The 24,509-nt window shown below is 39.9% G+C and overlaps 1 protein-coding gene and 1 pseudogene across 1 annotated transcript in view; both read left to right on the forward strand.

The window, feature by feature from the left end:
• The window catches only part of CPA6 (carboxypeptidase A6), a 332,789-nt gene that overhangs the window by 234,031 nt on the left and 74,249 nt on the right, over positions 1 to 24,509 (forward strand). The window contains exons 4-6 of the mRNA XM_032759610.2: positions 5,523 to 5,637; positions 7,564 to 7,665; positions 13,077 to 13,178. Coding sequence (XP_032615501.1) covers positions 5,523 to 5,637; positions 7,564 to 7,665; positions 13,077 to 13,178 — 319 coding nt within the window. The remainder of the gene's footprint in view (positions 1 to 5,522; positions 5,638 to 7,563; positions 7,666 to 13,076; positions 13,179 to 24,509) is intronic.
• LOC116813214 (eukaryotic translation initiation factor 4E-binding protein 2-like) lies at positions 8,350 to 9,247 on the forward strand (annotated as a pseudogene).

Genomic DNA, 24,509 nt, shown 5'->3' on the forward strand with positions numbered 1-24,509 from the left:
GCTTGGGTAACTGAGTAGGCAAACTTGAACAGATTTAGATATTTTGAGGGTTGGTTTAAAAAAAAAATGGTTAGAGCAGTAAGAAAAGAGCAGGTGGGGCCAGGTGCGGTGGCTCTCGCCTGTAATCCCAGACTTTGGGAGGCTGAGGCGGTCAGATCACCTGAGGTCAGGAGTTCGAGACCAGGCTGTCCTACATGGTGAAACCCTGTCTCTACTAAAAATACAAAAATTAGCTGGGTGTGGTGGTGCATGCCTGTAATCCTAGCTACTCGGGGGGCTGAGGCAGAAGAATCACTTGAACCCCAGAGGCAGAGGTTACAGTGAGCTGAGATCGCACCACTGCACTCCCAGCCTGGGCAACAGAGTGAGACACTGTCTCAAAAAAAAAGAAAAGAGCAAGTGGAAGATAGTCAGAGGAGTTGAAGAAGAAAAGATAGACTTTAAAGAAAGAGATGGGTCCAGGGTACCAAGTGCTGCAGTGATATCCAGCAATAAAAGGACCAACCAGTTTCCTTTGGATCTGGCAATAGAAAGAACATCGATGACTCTAAAGGTGGATTAGAATGTTTGCATTAGAAGACACAGATGTGAACAGGAGGTGAGAACACACAGCAGCAGAGTCCATTCCTGTTCTTAGCAGTTAGAATTAGAGAAGCAGAGAATGCGAAGTGACTGGGAGGAGATGCATCACCGATCCCTACCTGGTAGATTTGGGATTTGTTTGTGTAGGGGGAAATCTTAGTGTATTTGTAGGCTGAGGGAAGAGCCTGGAGGGAGGGAGACATCGATGATGCCAGAGAGAATGTGCAGTAAGAAGAGTGTCTGAACAGTAGGACGGATACCTCATTCTCTAAAACTGAAGAGAGAAATGTGGTGGATCTACTTAAGATTGTAGAGAGGAAAGTGCACATGTCAAAAAAGATTACAGCCAGTGGCTAAATTTTCTGGATGAATGAAGAAGCAAAATTATCTACTGAAATGAGGAGTTAAAGGGTATTACCAAGAGAAAAACTGGGATATGAACAAAGAGAAGTGGTTGTTGTAGAGAAGAGAGAGTGTGACACTGATTCAGAGCTGAGGTTCTGTTGGATAGAACCATGGAAAGGTCAGGGTGGCGAGAAAGTTGAGGTCCTCAGTGAGATAATAGTTCAAGTATTCATCCCTGGGTCTAACATGGATTGGAAGGCAGGAGCATCTAGGAGGGATGAGGGGGCCAAGTGGAAGAATCAGGGAAGATATTAAGGTCTTTGTATTGAAGACAATGTAGTGTTACTGAAGGAAACAAATGAGAAGGAAAGAAGTTCTGACAAAATGTGAGTAGTTGGATGCTCAGAGTCCTGGGGTAGAACGTCTATGTCTGGTGACAAGATCCACAGAGTAGCCACAGAGATTATTGAAGGGGAGTGTTGTGTGGATATCTTTGAGGCTGGTGCAGTCAAGAACAGGTGGCCTAAATCACCAGAGAATCATCTTGGATCTCCTTGGCTGATGGCAAGATTAGAGGAGGAGGGAGAAAATGTACTTCTGGGGCAGGAATATCAAGGCAGAGCCAAGAGTTCGAGGAAAGCAGCAAGAAGTGGCATGATGCTGCAGAGAGGATGAGCTTTCCCTGGAAGCGAGAAGATTCATGGCATACAGGAGAGTACGCTGACCTTCCTCCCTTATGCCCCACGGTAGGCAGGTGGAGAGGGAGACTGGGAATAGAAAGCCACAAAAGAATGTGTATCCTTTAAAGAGTCAAATGTCTGATGGGGCAAGAATATGAGAAAAGAGAGTTCCCTGAAGAGGCTAGAGAATGTAGGAAGTTCATTTACAAAGGAAGGGAGACTCCAGTGGGCACAGGGAAAAGAGGGTGGAGGAGAGAAGGGGCATCAGTGGAAGATCTAGGAAAAGTGCAGTGTGGCAACTTAATGAGATGAGACAGAGAGGGAGGGAGTGACTTACACTTTGCTGGGAATCCTAAGATTTGGAGGTTGAGAGGCATGCATGTAAGTGACTACTCCAACTACCCAAACTTTTTAGCAGGTTGTTGTACTGTCAAAACTGGCACAGAGTTTTGGGATCTGGGAGGGCCTGGGGCCTAGGGTGGGCTGATGGCTCTGTGAGTTAATAGTGAGGGCCCAGTCTCTCTGGAGGGCTGAGCCAAGGGGTGCCAAATTGCAGTGACATCCCTGGTCCACACAGAGACTGCCCTGCCAGAAGGATATTTACAACTTTATTAAAGTACTGATATGCTTTTTACAGAAAGGCATTTTATCTATGCTTCTAGAACAAAATCACGGCTGTGCATAAAACTATTGTTCATACTGGACACATTTTAGACATTGCTGTAGCTTTGAAGGCCTGCTCTGATTCTCTGAATGCCTGACAGGAAACAGCTTGGCAATTGTATCTATAGGTGCTCAGTAACCACTCACATGCTTCATTAATTACTATTCAGCAGAAAAGAATATGCCAGTTAGTTTAACAAGTCTCTATTTCCTGTCATTAAACATAGGTCATGTGGAACTGATATAGAATAAAGTATCACATTTTATGTCACAGAGAATAAAGCCTAAAAAATGAGTGTTCTAAATCAGTTGCCTCTTCATGGAGAACAGTCATTTAGAATTATTCATTTCATTGGTCCCAAGATAATAACATGAGTCAATTAAATTCCATGGGCCCAGTAGGTAGAGATCATTTTAACTGACTTTTAGTATTGTAGCCTGGAGTATTTTCAAAAGATTGTCATTTACTCTGTACAAGAATACATAACGTATAGCTATAGTGATTTTTAAAGTGGAGATAATGTGACCTCATGTGTCTGGCCCCTAGGTGATCAATTCCCCTCTATGAAATGATTCGTTCTACCATAAAACATTTTGGTCATTCTATAAAGTAAATACCTGTAAAAGTTGGTGATGAAATTTCTATTTTTTGGCCAGGCATGGTGGCTCACACCTGTAATCCCAGCACTTTGGGAGGCTGAGGCGGGTGGATTACCTAAGGTCAGAAGTTTAAGACCAGCTTGCCCAACATGGTGAAACCCGGTCTCTACTAAAAATACGAAAATTAGCCGGGCATGTTGGTGCGTGGCTGTAATCCCAGCTACTTGGGAGGCTGAGACATGAGAATCGCTTGAACTTGGGAGGTGGAGTTGCAGCTTGCCGAGTTCACGCCACTGCACTCCAGCCTGGGTGACAGAGCAAGACTCCTCAAAAAAAAAAAAAAAAATGAATTTCTATGTTTTGAGGGTCCCTCCCCACCCTGGAAACTGTGGGGAGGTGGTTTTTTACTGAGTAATGGCATCACTCAGAAAGTTTATAATAGTTCTAGTCACCATTACAGGAATATACATAACCGGGGTAGGAATCATCACAGGCTGTGAAGAAGTGAGAAACTACAACAGTTTACAAAGACCATTCTGAGACTCCATTTCATAGCCTTGTCATCGATAACGCTAGTTTCTAGTCAACTACTTAACAAGGAAAACGGGACTTGACCTCCAGTGTCACAATTATTTTTTAATTTAAGGTTGATCTCCTAGGACCTGCGTTTAGGTGCAATGTAAGTTACTGAACAGAGACCTAGGTTAGTTTGCTGGGGCCGCCATAACAAAGTACCACAGACGTTAACAACAGGAAATTCAGAAGGAGATTCTGGTATAGATTTCTGCCTTTGGCAAATCTGTCTACATTTTTTTTTCCTTCGTTTGTTGGGATCGAAAAAAGTAGCCAGGAGAAATAATAGATGATCTTAGGAGGGAAACATACCTGAAGGTTCCCTGCAGTATTGGAATACGTTGACAATTTATAACTACCCCAGCCCTAGTCAAACTCACATCCCTCTTGACCATCCCAGATTCTCTCCCAACACAAGGAAGTTAGAAAATTGACATGGAGGTTCATTTGGCTCAAGACTTACCTTAGCAATATTATAAAATTCTTTAGCCCATACAAGCCTAATCATCTGTAACTTCTTACCATGAGGGTAAAAAAGAAAGCACTAATACAGATGTCAGACTAACAACAACCTCCAACTCACATTTTGAGCCACTGCAAGCAGCCATCGGGGACTTAACCAAGCTTTGAGCTATCTCACCTTACCTCGATTTCTAAAATGTTTTCAGTTTTAAAATCAAAAATTGAAACAAAGAAAGCAGTAAGCCAATGATCAATTCCTGATTAAGTGCTTTGTCCGTAGTAGGTGCTCAATAAATAAGAAATGAGTAAATGAAAAAGAATGTCCTATACCCAGTATGACCCTAAGTTAGTTTGCTTTCTTCATAGAATGGAAAATATTTCTTTATGTGATTCAAGATAATTTTTAAAAATAATTTTTAAAAATTAATATTAAAGGCTTTAAATAACTTTCAGCCTTGAAAGTTATTTAACGATGCCATTATATGTTCTTTTAATAGCACTTAAACCATTAAACAACAGGTTCTTTTGGAAAATAAAATATGAAAGCAAAGCTTTTTAGCCACCTGCCAGGCCCAGGAAAATCACTGAGGGGCTTTCTAACATCTTTAAGTAATGCAAATGACGGAAGTGCTTTGCTACTGTGTGAAACTCTAGTTAGTGGAGGCTGGTGAGCATTGAGAAGACAGGCCTGTATTTATCTAACTCACATGTCACATCAAGAACACTAATGACTCTGCCTGGAGCTGGTTCCACAAAGCCGGGAATCCCCCCTGGCCTCAGCCTTTAATTTCCAAATGCATTCACTATAATTGGTGGAGCTTCTCTTCTCTTGGCATTCTTGATGCTGGCAGGCAGTGAAATCACTTTTTCCAACTCTGGGTATTTCTTCAGTTTCCTCTTGAGGACTGTAGCTTCTTTTCCCCTTTCCCTTTTCTCTCTGTCTTGGGTCAGGGGTGCTGGGTAGTGACGTGAGCACAGTCTCTTGGTGATGGAAGGGATGTGCACAGGAAGAAGCAGCAGGAAAAAGAAAGTGGTAAGGGCATGGAAGAGAAGCCTAGGCTCAGTTTTCATGAAGTGACCCTGGACTTAGAATCTCAAGATCAGAATTTGGGTTCACCTTCCAAGTTCAAATTCTGGCTTGGCACTGGCCAGTAGAGTGATATTGGTGAGTTCTTAACCCTTTTGAGACTGTTTCCCCATTTTATAAATACCAATAGCAAGAGAATCTACCACATAGACTATAGGGCTATTAACTAAGATTATGTACATAAAAGACATAGCACAATGCCTGGCTGCTGGTAGGTAAGTAGTACTCAGTAAATCTAAGTGCTCGTAGCCATCATTCGGTTGTTGCAGCTGCAAATCAACAGTAGCTATTGTTACTACTACTATGACTTGAGGATATCTGCCTATAATTTTACACGTTAAATTCATTACACCACTTATTTAACAGTTTTCACTTCCTGAAAAAGAACATTTTCCCAACATTTGGTATTTTTAGAAATATTGATCACCACAGTCTTTCTTTACATAGATGCATATGATTTTCTTTGGATGTTGCCTGATTTTTGCAATATCTCAATTTACTTTTCATCATGTCTGTCATTCCAAATCCAGGGTCCTCACAGAAGATCTTCAGAAAACACTGGAGAAGGGAAGCAGCTCGCACACCCAGAGAAAGCGAAGATCCCTCTCTGTATATAATTATGAAGTTTATCACTCCTTAGAAGAAGTATGTAATCAAAAGAGATTTTTCTGGTTTTTTACAGAGGCGTCTTAATCATTTAGGTCTAAGGGAGAAAATGATGTGCTTTATGCTTCTGGGGGAGAAGCATAAAGACAGAGAAGGTACTATGTGAAGAATATGTGTAGCTTTTACATGGCCCAGGCACCTTATCTCTTCTATTAAGTCTTTGATGGTATATAAGAAGTATCAAAATAATTTTAATTTCGCTTGCTTTACCCATACCACTTTCACATAGGACATAGGAAGGGCAGTGGAAGAGTGAGGAAATGTTGCTATAATTACAGCTATAATGGCCTTCACTAAGAAGCCAAGAAACATAAAGCTAACCAGAGTTTGAGGAAATGATGAGTAGAGTGGACCTTACTTGCACCCTCTGCAAAGTTGAGACCTCTCAAAGGCAAAGCTTCATTTGGGGCATCTCTGTACCTTTGAACATGCTTTTTTATCCTACCTGGAGAACTGACAGCCACCTCATCCACACTATCACATCCTTTACTATTCACCTGGACAGGTTGTTGTTCTGCAAATCTCAGCTTAAGCAAAAAGGTAGCCATTCCTATTCTCCCAGATTGGATTAAACCCCTCCTCCGCCAACACCTAGTGAATTACATGCCCCCGTAGCACAGGGATGTGATACCTATCACAGTTTTTAATTATGTAATTATGTGATTATTTGATTAATGCCTTTCACCCCTAATAAGCTACAAGTTCCATGAGGGCAGGCCACTTCTTTCTTATTCACCACTATAACCCCAGTGGCAGGCAAATAGAGACCTCCAAGTACATAGTTGTTGACGGAAGAATAAATGAATGAATCATACATTTTCCATGCTTTCTCTGAATTGAACAAAGGAATGCCAGACATAAAACAAATGAGATGCTGCTCTATTCTTAAGACGGTTTTTGGTTCTCTTGATGACAACTCTCCTTTCAAAATTATCTGCACATATTTCACGTCTAAACACGTTTTGAAGCTTAAAATTAGAAGCAATAGAAAGGTTTTAGATAACTTTGCACACAGAAGTACTGTTAACATGCACTAGAAAACAGTCAAATTTTACAAATATAATATAGATATGTATAATGTATATGTACATACACACACACACACACACACACATATATCCTGCTCATTAGATTAAATACAAATAGAAAGAAAAGAATATACAGGCACTTTCCTGAATATATTTAGCTATTTTTTCAGCACTGATCCTTTTACACCATAAAATGGTAGGACACTTTTGTGTTTTTTTTTTTTTTACACCTTATAAGGCTTTTAAGTCAGGAATGAAGCACCTTATTCGTTCAAATGTATCTTTTCCTGATGACAGATAAGTGTATATGAATGGATCAATGCAAATGTATCACTGTCACTGGAGAAATTATTCAGAGTTTGCCCTCTGATATGTAGCTCAGTAAAAGAAACTTTGAATGAAAAAAAAAATGCCTTTTTCTTAGCATTTTCTTTCAGTGGCAAATTGTAATATATGGAACTTTAAGAAACACTTTCAAGTAGTTTGGACAGTTTTCCTAAAGTCGATTTATTTACCTCTTAAATACTTGTGGAAAATAGAAATAAATTCTGATTTTCAAAAAGAAACTAGAACACATCAATTTTTTATAAAACTCTGTTACCAGTATATTAATGATATATGGTAGTAGAAGGTATGCTTTAATGGAAGAACAATATAAAGACATAAAGCTACTATCTGTAAAGGCAGAAAATTAAATGTAACTTTAAGTATCCCAAAGAAAATTAAAAATAGAAAGTAGGTTTTTTTGTTCAATTTTATATTCCATGTGCACTCATTGAATTCTGAGACCTACTGTTGTCTTTTTGTTTGCTTTTGTTCTCTAAAAGCTCCATTATTTTGAGAGAGTCTAACATAGTTTTTATTTATTTTCTCATAGATTCAAAATTGGATGCATCATCTGAATAAAACTCACTCAGGCCTCATTCACATGTTCTCTATTGGAAGATCATATGAGGGAAGATCTCTTTTTATTTTAAAGGTAAAAATAAGCAATTGCTATGTAAATACATAATGTTTACCAAATATTCATCTTTTTCAACTTTAACTTATGGGGAAAAGAAATGAAATGATCTTTTATAGAGTCTCATATTTAACATCATCTGATAATCTCAGAAATATTTTCCCTTAGGTTTCTGAACCATATTTCATTTTTGCCATTGGATATTCCAGAGAATACTTTTGCTAACATTTTCAGTTATTGATGCAAAGTATTTGTGAGTTGGTGCTGCTTAAGATGAACCAATGCAAAACTATATAAATGTGTAAGAAGCTGATATGGTTTGGCTCTGTGTCCCCACCCAAATCTCACGTCAAATTGTAATTTCCAAAGTTGCGGGAGGAACCTAGTGGGAGGTGATTGAATCACGAGGGCAGATTTCCCCCTTGCTGTTCTTGTGATAGTGAGTCTTCATGAGATCTGGTTGTTTAAAAGTATGTAGCACTTCCCGCTTCGCTCTCTTCCTCCTGCTCTACCATGTAAGATGTGCCTCCTGCCTCTGGCTCCCGCCTTCGCCCGCTTCCGGTTGTCGTCGTCGTCGCCGCTGCTGCCGCTGCTGTTGCTGCTGAGGCTGCTGGCTGAGGCCGGAGCATCGGGCGGCTGCGGCTGAGAGGGCGGCGGCGGGAGCGGAGCGGGACGAGGGAACGAGAGGAAGCGAGCGAGGAGCGCGCAGAGCTCGCTTTTCCGTCCGCCTGAGGAGCCGAAGCAGCCCCAGTCCCGCCGCCGCCTGCCCGCCGGACAAAGCCGAGAGCCCGCGCCCACAGCCATGTCCTCGTCAGCCGGCAGCGGCCACCAGCCCAGCCAGAGCCGCGCCATCCCCACCCGCACCGTGGCCATCAGCGACGCCGCGCAGCTACCTCATGACTGTTGCACCACGCCCGGGGGGACGCTCTTCTCCACCACAGCGGGAGGAACTCGAATCATTTATGGCAGAAAGCTTCTGTTGGATCGTCGCAATTCTCCCATGGCTCAGACCCCACCCTGCCATCTGCCCGATATCCCAGGAGTCACTAGCCCTGGCACCTTAATTGAGACTCCAAAGTAGAAGTAAACAATTTGAACAACTTGAACAATCATGACAGGAAACATGCAGTTGGGGATGACGCTCAGTTCGAGATGGACATCCGACTCTCCTGCAAGGATTAGAAGAAAAGCAGCAACACTGATACTTGTGTGCACCTGATTTGGCCAATAGGATCAACAGTGAAAAGACAGAAGAGGCAATACCAGCAGTCCCCATTACAGTCTCCACCTCCCCGTCTTCCTCTGGGTGCCAAATGATGGGAAGATGAGCTTCATCTGACCATTTCTTCTCCCTGTCTCCTGTTCCCCTTCCCAGTTAAACAGGTTAGATTGAAGGCCCTTGCTGTATTTCTGTAGAGCTAAGCAGCCCTTAGAGGAAAACAGTTCAACTCTGACTTTCCTAGTTGTGTTTTTATTGAGAGCCACCCTCATACCCTGTAATTTTGTCCCAAATCAAATATCAACCTACCAACAACTGCCTGGCTGGGAAGTCTGGGGAAGGGATACAGAGCTTGGTGGGCCTAACACCATTCATATTCCTTACCCTCTGTCTCTCCTAGCTGTATCCCACCTATGGTTCAGTGTTGCAAGAGTCTGGGCTTGGGGTCTTTAAAACCAGCAGGGGGAAATGATAAAAAGAGAGCTGCTTTCCCTTTTACCTTGAGGTATTCGTCTCTCGGGACAGAGCACAGCTTGTGCAACTGGTAGCATTACCCTGTGACACTGTTTTGAGGTCCAATTCCTTTCTTTCCTCTGGGAGGAATGTCTTCTGTCTTTATAGTTCATCTTCCTATTCTTTTACTTAGTGCATTTGTGCAGACATTTTTAACTCCGTACATCAGAAGAGAGCCCTTGGTAACCAGTTTTGCTCTTCTTCTGCCACTCTTCCCTGCTTGCATCTTGTTGCTGGCAGAGTCTTCCTGTACTTCAAGAAAGCAAAGGGATTTTGTCTGCTCCTAGAGCAGGTCCATACCAAGTAATAGAGGCACTTTAGCCTCCACTTGGTGGGTAAGGCCTGATCATAGTATTCTGTCAGGTAATGCCTAAGAATGACCTCTGAAGAACGGTGACCCATTTCAGTACCCGGTCTCAGTCGTCATTTTTAAGTCCAGTGAGCATTGTGGTAGTTGTTCTTAGATTGCAGTTTCTTATGTTTTGAGTTTGAAGTTGATTTTCAGAATGCTCTTAGAAAAGAACTGCGTTTTTTCCCTTTGTGGATCTGCTTTGTTTGGCTGCTGGGATAGATAAGCATGGGCTTAAAAAATGTGGTCCTCCCAGTTTTCTTGCCTTTCCTATTGTACTCTGAATTTCTCTCCCTACCTCCCTCACTTTCTTCCTCTCTCCTTCCTTTCCTTCCTTTTTCTGTACCAGGCCATTTTTCAAATTTACATCAAAGATACCTCAAGTGTTGGTATCTGAGAATATCTGTCACTCCTCTTATCTGAGAAGTGACCTTTTATTTTTAAGATGACTACAGACCTATTTTTAGATATGTTTTCAGTACAATTTTGAACAGCAACTTTTTAATTAAACATCTTCCCGTGTTAGGAAATTAAGAAATGTTCATAGGCGAGTCTGCTGTTCTATGTCACCATCTTTTGTCTCCCTAGTCCCCCAGTAGCTCTTTCCTTTCCCCTCTAGTTTTGGGTGTGCATGTTTGGAGTTTATAGTGGGTGGTTTGTAAAACTGGACCATTCTGCCTTGCTATGGGTTGTTCAAGAAAGCCTCATTCTTTTCTGTGACCCTTTCACTTTTGCATTCACCCTCCTTCCCACCTATCTGTCCTGGGACTATTGAGCAGCATAATAATCCTGGGAGAATGATTCGCCTCATAGAAAGACTAAAGCATCCATCCCCTCATAGTTAAGTAGCCACTGGTGTCCTGGGAATTTCTGGTTGGATTTGGTGCCCTGAACTTTTTTGTTAAGAAATCAGATCCCAGGGTGAGAGTAACAGGCCATTTGGCCAAGAAAGAAACCTGTTTGTTTTTCTTTTGAACTATGAAAAGACCCTGTTTGTGAATATATTTTAGAAAGAGAGGAAGGATGTCTGCAGAACTTTGTTCTGTTTTCTGCTACAAAAATGTGAATAGTTCAGAGTGAAAACCTTTTGTGATGGTTGATGTCTCAGGAATAAGCTGGATCTCCAATGTTTTGGGGATGCTTTGAGTCTCAAAAAAAATTGATAATCAGAAAAGTAATTTTTGTTTGTTTGTTTAATGTATCCCTGTTCTGTTTTTAATTAAACTCCAAGTCTCATTTAAAAAAAAAAATAAATAAAAAATAAAAAAAGATGTGCCCCCTTCCTGTCCTCCTTCCACCATGACTCTAAGTTTCCTGAGGCCTCCCCAGCCATGCTTCCTGTACAGCCTGCAGAGCTGTGAGCCAATTAAACCTCTTTTATTTATAACTACTCAGTTTCAGGTAGTTCTTTATAGCGACATGAGAACTAACTAATGCAGAAGGTATATATTATTCTCATTCATCCCTTGACCCTGCATTCTCTTCTGTCTACTGACCTATAGCTCTCCATTCTTTCTCAGCCAAACTTCTAAAAAGACTTCCCTCTAATCATCATCTCTACTTCCTCTCCTATCATTCAGACTTTGACTCACCAGCCTTTGCCCCTACAGCTCTTCTAAAACTTCTTTCCAAGGCCAGCAACCACTTCTAGTTGATTCTCCTCCTGTCTCTCTGACCATCTGGGTCTCACTCACTGGCTCCTTTCCCCTATCCTTTCCTTAGGTTTAAGTAATCCTGAGACTATATCCTTAGCCCTATTTTCACACCACAAACACTCTCTAGATAGGCACATCTAGCCCATAATTTCAATAGTCATCCCAGACCTCTGTATCCATTGCAGTCCACCCTCTGGAACCTTAAATTCACCCACCATTGCCTACTTGACACTCTTCCCTGGATATTCAGAAAAGCACCTCAGATTCAGAATGGCATTCCTCTCCTCCCAATTCAGAAACATGGACATCATCCTAAATTCCTCTCCTTTAACCATTCACTTTAAATTACCACCAAAAGCTGACCATTTTTTCTTCTGAATATTTCAGATCTGCCCCAGTTGCTTCTCTTGTCCTCATAGCTATTACCCTAACTTCTCTCTGTGTCTGTTCTCCCTGGACTATTGCAGTAGTGGCCTCAGTACTGAGCTTCCTTCGAGCCCCCATTCTTGACCCTCTCGTGCTCTAATCCATCCTCCACACTGCTGCCAATATGAGCCCTGAAACATGAGCAAGCAAACAGACACACACGCACACACACAAGCACCCCATAGAATATAGGAGGAAGCCTCATCTCTTATTTAGTATCCAGGGAATCCACTTTGAGGTTTATCTGCTGTTCCTTCCTCAAACTGTAGGCACAGTTCCTCCAATATGGTACGCTCAGATTCTCTTCCAGGATTGAGATGCCTTCCTCCAACTTGTCTGCCAAACAAGCTTTATGTCTTGCTGAAGTACTCAAGTGCTCCTCTTCTGAGAAGCCACATTTTATTACTTAGGAAAATTCAACATAACACTCTTACATTCCCACGGTAACTTACAGATATTCACATCATAACGGTTGATTGCTTACATGTTTGCCCTCCCCACTAGCGTATAAATTCCTTGTCTTTTCATGTTTGAATCTCCAGTACTGAGCACAATGTCTGACATTAAAAAGGATTCCCTGAAATATTTGTGGAGTGAATTAATGAATGAATGAAAATTAGATCCCCTGTAATTATAATGTCAGGATCTCCTACTGATTTCTCAGTTAGCAACCAGGTTAAAAGTAATGTTGATATAGTAGAATTGTAAAGAAAAATCTGCCACTTGATTCTAGAAATCAAGTTGTTTTATGTTTTCATTTTGTGGTATAATAAAATTTGACTTTATCCACCTATAAAATATAGCTATTATTTAAGAAATATTCCTTGGCATGGAAAGAGAAAGAGGATGAGGGAGGACTTAGCTTCTTACTTAACAGCCACATACTATGTTACAATGAAGAAGTAGGCTGGGCTAGGAGGATTGCAAGAGACCAGGAGTTCAAGACCAGCCTTGGCAACGTAGCAAGAACTCATCTCTTAATTAATTAAAATAAAAAATCTTTAAAAATAAAGAAGCAACCTATTTTAGGGATTTTCCTTTTCCTTTTGTACTTTCTAGTTCTTTTATTATAATTAGGACAATAAATGTATTGTTTCTGCATAAACAAGCCTGGACTTTCGAGATAGATGGGAACTCCCTTTGTCCTTTTTATGCATTACCTAATGAACCACACCATAGTGAAGGATTATGCTGAAACCTTATTAAATTATGCTGGTCAGTGAATCTAAAAGCCTGAGTTGGTTACTGTGAATGCTCTTGTTTTCAGCTGGGCAGACGATCACGACTCAAAAGAGCTGTTTGGATAGACTGTGGTATTCATGCAAGAGAATGGATTGGTCCTGCCTTTTGTCAGTGGTTTGTAAAAGAAGTAAGTTAAACCCTTTACACAATGTCCATTTCAGCTAGTCAGTGCTTCCCTGTGTTTTTATTCTGCTTAACAAACAAAGTGGGAATTTGAAACCAATGATATGTGATTGAATAACAGTAACACCTTGATTCCATGGGCTGCTTTCATGTTTATGAAGATCTCTTGTAACCCTGGCTCAGCTGATCCTCACCTGTGCCCTTGGAAGTGGGAATTGGCAGCTCTCATTACAGAGAAAGAATCTGAAGTTCAGAGCCTTTTTGAATTTGTGACAAATTAGAAACTAACCTAGCAATGCATATATGGCACAGCTAAAAACCCAATCTGTGGTGTTCCAAAATAATTTCTTACAAGATATCCAGCTCAGAAAGTTCTACATCACTTGACTTCCTCCTCAAAATCATTTCACATATGCTCTAACAATAAAGAGATGAACAAGGGATTGCTTGTGCCCTCCTACTATAGGTCTGTAATTTAGATACCAGAAGACCTTTAGCATCTGTGGATTTAACATTCTCAGTTTCAGTTATTTTTCAGTAACCCTAATCATTGATGACTCATGGTGATTTCTCATTTTCTTAATGCTTCATTTGAGTCACAAGCCCTCTGAGCTAGTGTGTTGAGTGGGTCCCTATGCCAAGAGTGGGCCAGCCTTTTGTGCCAACACTTTCGTACGTTCTGATACTTTTCTATTCATTGTCAAGAATGTAATATCTTTCCTGTTTTTTTTTTTTTAACCTTGACTTTTAGTTTTGGGAGTTGAGGGGTGGGAAACATAAAAGAAAATCAACCACTAATACTGATAATGAAAGTGAAAGTCAAAGGATATGAAGGGTCTTAGCCACAAAATAACTCCGCAAATTTGTTAGCCCTGTACTTATAGAAAACCATTAAAGACACAAAGGATATTTAAATATATCAGTTATATTTTACTGTGTTTTATGGGGAAATTATGTGCTGTAGTGGAATTTGTAACTTTGAAACCTCTCCTAGGTCTTAGAAAACATAGCTCACAAATGTCAAGAATGTACTAAATTTACAAAATATCTCTTTGCCACTACCAAAACCACAAAAGTATGCTTAATCTTATAATATTGAGTAATAAAATTTTCTAAACATTCCTACTCAGTTTATTGAGTAATTTGCATTTTCTTAAAACACTATTTCATCCTGCTAGGACAAATGCAAAAGCTAATAAGAAATTAACTCTATTACGTTGCATCAAATCCCCAATGTATACATATCAACATGCTGTCTGCTATTTCAGGTTTAAAAAAAAAAGAAACAGTTAAGTACAGAACATCTGTTCTTGATAGGATATAGTCACGTATATTATTGAAGAACACGAGAATGTGTCTCCCCAGCATTCCAGCTAAAGTTTTCCCTCGCCCCCAACGTATGCAACCTTTTCTTCACAACATCTACATTTACTTTGTCTATTATATGGTTATCATCTTATTCGTGTACCAACTCCAACAAGAGAAACTCCATCCCTCTTGTTCACTGCTAAATCCCCAACATGTAGAACAACACTTGGCACTTAATAGGTGTTAAAATATCTGTTAATGCACTGAAATGATGAGAATTCAGTGGTAATGATGTGGAAAGATTTCTGGATGATGACTTGTCAAATCATCTCATAGGATATGAATGGTTCCATCTGGATTTTTATAGTACACAATCTGTAGAGCCATATACAGCAGCACTGTAACCTGGGCTAAATTTCCAAGGAAGAGAAGGACAGTGTACCCACAGGTACACAAGAAAAGGAAGAGGCATGTGCAATGACTGTCAACTGAGGGGAGTTGATTTTGGAGCAAGAGCAAGAAGCAACAATTGAGATTAGGCTCCATTTCCACCGATACATCATTGGGAGGAGGCTTTCCTCTCCATCCTCCTCCCTCCTGCACAGGGCCATCATGTGTGCAGATGAGCGAGGCCATTCCTGTGCCTCTGCTACCCTCCCCACACCTCTTTCACTCCTCTGGATTATGGCTGCTATTTGCTTCTCCACTTTACCACTCCATTTTCTGTCTGAGCCATGGAAGCAACCAGAAATGGAACAAAGGAGGCCTAGAGGTCATTCACCCCAGTGTCACAGTCAAGGTGTCAGCTGGAGCCCTGGGCATGAGGATGTGTGGCTTCACTGGGGGATGATGTGCTTCCAAGCTCACTCACGTGGCTGTTGGTAAGCCTTAAGTCCTCACCGGCTGTGGGCCAGAGATATCAGCTCCTTGCCACACAAGCTTCTTCCTAGGCCAGCTCAAAACATGGCACCTGGCTTCACCCAAAGCAGGTGAGAGAGAAAGCAAGAGAAAACAGGCCCCAGATGGAAACCACGGTTCTTTTGTAACCTAGTCTTGGAAGTGACCTCATATCACTTTTGCCATATTTTCTTCATTACAAGTGGGTCGGTCACTTGGTCCAGCCCATACTCAAGAGGAAGGAATTATGCAGGGCACAAATACTAAGAGCAGGAATTGTTGGGGATCACATTAAAGTCTGCCTACCTCTCCTTGATGAGATTTCCCCCATAACCACTTACATCCTTAAGCAAATGTGAACTGGAAGAAAACTTATCAGCCCTTCTAGGATCCTGATAGAGCCTCAGATTGCATAGGTGTTATGTGCACACAGTTGGAAGTCAGGCAACCCCGCATTGATGTCAGGGTAATGTCAGCTCTGCCACTTACTGTCTGTGTTATTTTAATGTCAAGTCACTTAACCTTTCTAAGCCTCAGCAAAATGAGGATAATGATAGTATGTAACACATTGGCTTATTGGGAGGATTAAATAATATAATTCATGTGTTCTCTCATAAGTGGGAGTTGAATAATGAGAACACATGGACACAGGGAGGGGAACATCACACACCGGGGCCTGTCGGGGATGGGGGAAAAGGGGAGGGAGAGCATTAGAACAAATACTTAATGCATGCGGGGCTTAAAACCTAGATGATCTGTTGATAGGCACGGCAAACCACCGTGGCACATGTAAACCTATGTAACAAACCTGCACGTTCAGGACATGTATCCCAGAACTTAATAATAATATAATGCATGCAAAAGATTTAACAGAATGCTTGGCATATAGTAAACACTTAATAAAATCAATTATTATTACTATTATATCAGCAATTTGGTATTTTTAAATAACTAATGGAAAGGAACAATTAAAAAGAAAATCAAGCCGGGCATGGTGGCTCACACCTGTAATCCCAGCACTTTGGGAGGCAGAGGCAGGAGGATCACTTGAGCCCAGGAATTCGAGATCAGCCTGGGCAACATAGTGAGACCCTGTCTCTAAAAAAAAAAAAAAAAAAAATTTAATTAGCTAGGTGTAGTGGTGCATGCCTGTAGTCCCAGCTACTCCAGAGGCTGAGGAGGGAGGACCTATTGAACTCAGGAGGTCAAAGCTGCAGTGAGCTGTGATGATGCCACTGCACTCCAGCCTGGGCAACAGAACAAGACCCTGTCTCAATAAATAAATAAATAAATAAGACTCTGGGAGGCCTAGGCAGGTGGGTCACTTGAGATCAGGAGTTCAAGACCAGCCTGGCCAACATGGTAAAAACCCTGTCTCTACTAAAATTACAAAAATTAGCTGGATGTGGTGGCACATACCTGTAGTCCCAGCTACTCAGGAGGCTGAAGCAGGAGATTTCCTTGAACCTAGGGGGCAGAGGTTGCAGTGAGCCAGGATCATGCCACTACACTCCAGCTTGGGCAACAGAGTGAGACTCCATCTCAAAAATAAACAAATAAATAAATAAATAGAAATTTAAAAATCAAGGATATAAAGGAACTCAACAGTACTATCAACCAACAGGATCTAATAGACTGTACCCAACAACAGCAGAATATACTTTCTTTTTAAGTGCCTATGGAACATATTCTAAAATATACCATATCCTCTTCCAAAACACAGACCTCAACAAGTGTAAAATAATTGAAATCATAAGGTGTGTTCTGTAACCACAATGAAATCAAACTAGTAATTGATAGCAGAAAGATAACAGGAAAATCTCCAAACACTTGGAAATTAAACACATTTCTAAATGATCCATGGGTCAAAGATAAAATCTCAAGGTATTATCAAAATACCTTGAACTGGATAAAATACCTTGATAATACCTTGAACTGGATGAAAGTGAAAATACAACATATCAAAATGTGTGGGGCACAGCTAAAGCAGTGCTGAGAGGGAAATGTGTAGCACTAAAGGTATACATTAGAAAAGAGGAAAAGTCTCAAAACAATAAGCTCTTCATTGACCTAGAAAAATAGAACATAAACCCAAAGCACGCAGAAGGAAGGAAATAATAGAAATAAGAGCAGAAATCACTGAAATTGAAAACAAAGTTATTAGAGAAAATCAATAAAACAATAAGCTGACTGGAGTGCAGTAGCATGATCATGGCTCACTGCAGCCTTGGTTTCCCAGGCCCAAGCAAATCTCTCACCTCAGCCTCTAGAGTAGTTGGGACCACAGGTGTGTGCCACCAATTCAGGCTAATTTTTTTAAATTATTTTTTGTGGAGGCAGGGTCTCCCTGTGTTGCCCAAGCTTATCTCGAACTCCTAGGCTCAACTCCCACCTCAGCCTCCCAAAGTGCTGGGATTATAGGCATGAGCCATGCACCTGGCCTGGTTATTTTAAAAGATAGATAAAATTGACAATGATCTAGCATGAGAGACAAAGAAGATAAGAAGATGCAAATTACCAGTATCAGGAATGAAATGGAATATCACTACAAACTCTGAAGTTATAAAAAAGGTTAATAAGGGAATACTGGGAATAATTCTACCCATGTAAATTTGACAACGTAGACAAAATGAACCAATTAATTGAAAAACAGCAACTACTACAACTTACCTATTAGAAAGTAGAGAATTTGAATATCCCTATAACTATTACAAATATTAATTTATGATTTTTAAATTCCCCAAAAAGGAAATTTCAAGGCCCAGAAGGTTTCACTGGAGAATTCTACCAAATGTTTAAAGAAGAATTAACACCAATTCAACACAGTCTTTTCAGAAAATAGAAGAGGTTGGAACACTTCCAATTCTTTTTATGAAGCCTGATACCAAAACCAGAGACAGCACATGAAAAAGAAACTCAGACCAATATCCTTCTTGAAAATAGATACGGAAATCCTGAATAAAGTATTAACGGATAGAATTTAGCAATCAAGAAAAATAATTATATACCATAGCTAAGTGAGATTTATTTCAGGGATGCAATCCCAATTTAATACTCAAAAGTTAATCATTGTAATCCACTGTATTAAAAGCTAAAGAAGAAAAATTATATAATTTTATCAATTGATGCAGAGAAAGCATTTGACAAAATTTAACATACATCCATGATAAAACTCTGAAAGAAAGAGAGGGGAAATTTTTCAACAGGATACAAGATAAACACACAAAATCAATTTTATTTCCATACACATAATAGCAATGAACATGTGGACACTGGAATTTTTAAAATACGAGATTATATACAATTACTCAAAAAAGTGAAATACTTTTAGGTGTAAATCCAACAAAACATGTACAGGACTTACATGCTGAAAACCACAAAATGCTGGTGAAATAAAGAAAATCGAAGTGGAGAGACATACCACATTCATGGATTGGGAGATTTCAAAATAGTAAAGATGGCAATTCTACTCAAATTGATATAGAGATTTAACACAATTCCTATCAAAATTTCAACAAGACTTTTTTGTAGCCATAGATAAGATTATTCTTAAAAGTATATGGAATGGCAAAGGAAGTAGGAGAGCTACAACTATTTTGAAAAAGAAGAATGAAAAGGGAGGGAGGATTCGTTCTATCTAATTTCAAGACATACTATATACCTACAATAATTAAGAGTGTGTGGTGTTGGTGAAAGGATAGACATAGATAAATGGACCAGAATAGAAACCCAAAAATAGATCCACACAAATATTCCCAACTGACTTTTGACAAAAATGCAAAACCAATTCAAGGGAGGAAAGACAGCCTTTTCAACAAATGGTGCTGGAGCAATTGGATATTCATTGCAAAAAATAAATGAATCTTTTTTTGCATATGGTATGAGTCTAACTCTCATACCATATACAAAAAATTAACTCAAAATCGATCATGAATTTAAATGTAAAATGTAAAACGATAAAACTTTCAGGGGAAAAAAAAGCATAGAAGAAAATCTTGAGGATCTAAAACCAAGGCAAAGAGTTCTTTGATTTGACACCAAAAACATGCTCCATAAAAGGAAAAGTAGATACATTGTACATTATCAAACCTAATCAAAATTTTAAACTTTTGCCTATGAAAAACTGTTAAGAGGATGAAAATGATAAGCTGCAGACTGAGAAAAGATATGCAAATCACATATCTAATAAAAGACTCATTTGGAATATATAAACTCAAAACTTAACAGTAAAAAGCAAGCAATCCAATGAGAAAATGGGCAAAAGACATGAAGAGACCTTTAACCAAAGAGTATACATACAGATGGCAAATAAGCACATGCAAAAAAGATGTGTTTGGGAAAATTAAAGCCACAGTGAGCTATCACTGCACACCTATCTGAATGGCTAAAAATAATCAGATAGATAGATTTATATCTATAGATGTATAGGTAGATCTGTACATCTACAGATATATATCACCAAATGCCAGGGAGGAGGCAGGAAACTAGAGCACTCATATGTTGCAGGTGCAAATGTAAAATGGTAGAGCTATTCTTGAAAACAGTTGGCACTCTCTTTTCAAACTAGGCATGGAACTACCATATGACCCAGTAATTGCACTCCTGGCATTTATCCCAGAGAAATTAAAACTTATGTTTGCTCAAAAACCTGTGCACAAATGTTTATAGCAGCTTTATTTTTAATAGCCCAAAACTGGAAACAACCCAGGTATCCATCAACAGGCAAATGGTTAAACAAACTGTACTACATCCATACCATGGAAAACTGTTCAACAATTAAAAGGAACAGATTATTGATAAATGCAGCAACCTGGATGAATCTCCAGAGAATTATGCTGAATGAAAAAGCCAATCTTAAACAAATGCCTATTGTATTATTTCATTTATATATTGTTCTCTAAATGACAAAATGATGGAAATGGAGAACAGATTAGTGACTGCTCAGGGTTAGGGAAGGGGTGGAGTTGGAAGGAAAGTGGATGTGGCTGTAAAAGGGCAACATGAGGAAAGTGTGTGAGGATGGAAATGTGCTGTATCTTGCCCATATCGATGCCAATACCCTAATGGTAATACTATACTACAGTTTGGCAAGATATTACCAATGGGGAAAAATAAGTAAATGGTATATGGTATCTATCTGTATTCCTAAAATTACATGTGGACCCTCATTTATCTCCAAATCAGAAGTTTATTGTAAAAATAATAGCCAGGCTGCATATCCCTGGTTTCTATTCTTTGGAACCAGGTGCTTCTCTTGCCTAGAGAAACAGTCAATTTCATCTCTGCTCTCTCTTCCCTGCTGTGTAATCCTCATCAGCTGGCCCTGACTCTCTCTGCCATGGAAACCAGAAGTATCAAAGGGGGCTCTGGCTCTGTAAGTTCGTCTCTTCTTTGGCCAGCATTACCGTCCCATGCCATGCCCGGAGAGCCACTTCCACTTCTGCCTCCATTCCAATTTAGTGGATTGATCTGTGGATGTCTATTTTGAAAACACAAAGCTCAGAAAACAGTGATACAGAAGCAAACTACCAGAATTAAATAACTGGTAAATTGGGCTTCATTATTTTGTTATTTTGAAAATTGCAAAAATGAATTCATTATCTCAACAAACAATTGATAGTTCCTAGTTGACAGACATTTTTTAAATGCCAGATATACCACAAAACTTATGGGTTTTAGTCTTTTAATTTGATAGTCATTTAATTCTGTTGGAAAATGTAGAGCCATCACCCTTCTGTTTGCAGTGCATGCTACCTCTCTTTCTTTCCTAACATTCACATAGCACAAATTTTTTTAATCTCGTAAGTAGAATTAAGAAAACAAATGGTTGGTACACTTAGATTGCAAAATCTTTCTCTTGTTGAATGCTTGCTTATACCAGGTTAGCAAAACCATCACCAATATCATATGATATTTACGATGCCGTGGGACTTTGAGGGGAGAGGAAGAAGATGAACACAGACGTGCTGGACTTACTGTTGAAATGTGTACTACAGATGCTCCGTTCGTCACAAAATTAAAAAGGAGTTTTAAGAAATATTCCCTTCTGGCGTTAAAATTTTCCTTTTTTTTTTTTTTTTTTTTTTGAGACAAAGTCTCACTCTGTCGCCCAGGTTGGAGTGTAGTGGTGCGATCTCGGCTCACTGCAACCTCTGCCTTCCGGGTTCAAGCGATACTTCTGCCTCAGCCTCCTGAGTAGCTGGGATTACAGGTTCGCACCACCACACACTGCTAGTTTTTCTATTTTCAGTAGAGACAGGGTTTCACCATGTTGGCCAGGCTGGTCCCTAACTCCTGCCCTCAAGTGATCCACCCGCCTCAGCCTCTCAAAGTGCTGGGATTACAGATGTGAGGCACCACGCCTAGCCTAAAGCTTTCTTAAATTTGTCATGGGCCAAGAGGGATGACACAGACACTAAATTCGTCAAAGAAAACTAGAATAAATACATAAGGAGAAATAAGCAGAGATACACATACAGAACTTGGAAGTTATCTTTCTGCAAACGTGAACAGATATCTACAGAAGAGCAAGAGACTTAAACCTGAGAATGGGCAGAGGCCAGGGAACAAAGAGAATAGACAGCAAGGAGATACTTGTAAAGAGGGACATTTACAAAACTTAAAAGTAATGGGCTTGAAAATTAAATTTAAAAATAGAAGATGGCTCACACCTGAGGCAGATAGATCACTTGAGGCCAGGAATTCAAGACCAGCCTGGACAACATGGCAAAACCCCTTCTCTGCTAAAAATACAAAAATTAGCTGGCCATGGTGGTGCATGCCTGTAATCCCAGCTATTCAGGAGGCTGAGGCAGGAGAATTGCTTGAACCCAGGAGGCAGAGGTTGCAGTGAGCCGAGATGGCACCACTACACTCCAGCCTGGGCAACAGAGCAAGACTCCATTTCAAAAAAAAAAAAAGAGGAAACTACCAAGTTAAAATAGGGTTGAAAACAGTATGGCAGTTCTTCCAAAAGTTAAACATAGAGTTACTATGTGAACCCAAAATTCCACTCCTATGTGTGTACCCAAGAGAACTGAAAACATATCCATACAGAAACTTGTACATGAATGCTCATAGCAGCATTATTCATAATAGCCAAAAAGTGACCATCAACTGATGAATAGTTTTTTTTATTGGTGTAACCATACAACAGGGCATTATTCAGCCATAAAAGGAATGAAGGTATTAAGATACAGCAGTGACGGACCTTGAAGACATTATGCTAAATGAAATGAGGCAGACACAAAGGCTCATATATTGTATCACTCCGTTTATATGAAATGTTCAGAGAATAAGCAAATCCATAAAAACAGGAAGCAGATTAGTAGTTTCAAGGGGATGGGGTAAGAGGGAATTGGAACCAACAACTACCAGGTTCTTTTTGGAGTGGTGGAAATGTCCTAGAATTCAATAATGATGATTGTACAGCACTGCAAATATACTACACCACTGAATTGTACACTGTAAAATGGTGAATTTTATGTTCTTTGAATCATATCTCAATAAGAAGTAAATGAAGTGCTGATACCTGCTGCAGCATATACATGAATCTTGAAAACATGCTAAATGAAAGAAGTCGATCACAAAATATTACATATTACCTGATTCCATACATATGCAATGCCCCAAATCGGCGAATTTCTGGAAAAAGAAAGTAGATTAGTGGTTGCCAATGGTGAGGGAAGAGGATAGGATTATGGGGTTGATACCTAAAGAGTATGGGCTTCTTTTTTGGATAATGAAAGTATAAGGCCAGGCACCGTGGCTCACGCCTGTAATCCCAGCACTTTGGGAGGCCAAGGTGGGCAGATCATGAGTTCAGGAGTTCGAGACCAACCTGGCCAACATGGTGAAACCCCATTTCTACTAAAAATACAAAAATTAGCCGGGTGTGGTGGTGCATGTCTGTAATCCCAGCTACTGGGGAGGCTGAGGCAGGAGAATCGCTTGAACTGGAGAGGCGGATGTTGCAGTGTGCCAAGATTGTGCCACTGCCCTCTAGCCTGGGTGACAGAGAGACACTCCATCTCAAAAAAAAAAAAAAAAAAAAAAAAGGAAAATATAAAACTATATAGTGGTGATGGTTGCACAACTCTGTAAATATACTAAAACACACTAAATTGCACACTATAAAAGGATGACTTGTAAGGTGCGTGAATTATATCCCAAAAAAGCTGTTATTTTTTAAATTAGGGTTAAATAGCATTCCCTCAGAAGATATTTATATTAACCAGTTCAACAAATTATTGTTGATCACCACACTTTTAACATTCTGCTTATATTATGGGCATCAACAGAAGTATAAATCATGGTCCCTGCTCTCAAGGGGTCTGCATTCTATTTGAGGAGGAATATTTATGTGCAGGAAACAACATAAAATAGTGTGTCTTTGGAGGCCTAAGTGTACTGATTATAGTACCTGAAGGAATTAAAAAATCAGAAAAATCCATTAAAACTTTAAAAAGACAAGGTTTTGGGGAAGCTTTGTGGAGAAAATGATTCTCAAGCCTTGACTGAGAAGTTGGAATTTGATCAGGGAAATGAAAGTATTCCAAGAAAGAGAAAAGATTAATGTTGAGAATGAACATGATATGTGGGCATTGTAGATTTAGTGAGGCAACAACCCACGGTCTGTGTGAGTAGACTCTAATGCCATATAATACTGCTTGAAAAATTATAGTAAGCCTTGGAAGCCAAGCAGAGTTTGGTCCAATAAAGTAAAATGAGAAAACACTTGCCAGGTGCGCTGGCTCACACCTGTAATCCCAGCACTTTGGGAGGCCAAGGTGGAAGAATCACTTGAACCCAGGAGGTCAAGGCTGCAATGAGCTGTGATCACACCACTGCACTCCAGCCTGGGTGACAGAATGAATCTTGTCTCAAAAAAAAAAAAAAAAAAGAAAAAAAAAGAAAACACCGATAAGGAGCAAAAAACATGTCCCATTGTCAGAGAGCTTAAAGATGAAAGGCAATGATATATGGATGAAAGGAAGGAGAAAGAACCCAGAGTGAGGGCAGCTAACTAGAAATTTATAGGGCAGGAATCTACACATAGGAAGAGTGGATGTAGGAATGGAAAGTGAAAAAACGATGTAAGAAAGTTCAAAGCAGATATTCATTCATACTA

This window comes from Hylobates moloch, unplaced genomic scaffold (genome assembly GCF_009828535.3).
Source record: "Hylobates moloch isolate HMO894 unplaced genomic scaffold, HMol_V3 SCAFFOLD_9, whole genome shotgun sequence".
In the NCBI taxonomy this organism is placed as follows: Eukaryota; Metazoa; Chordata; class Mammalia; order Primates; family Hylobatidae; genus Hylobates; species Hylobates moloch.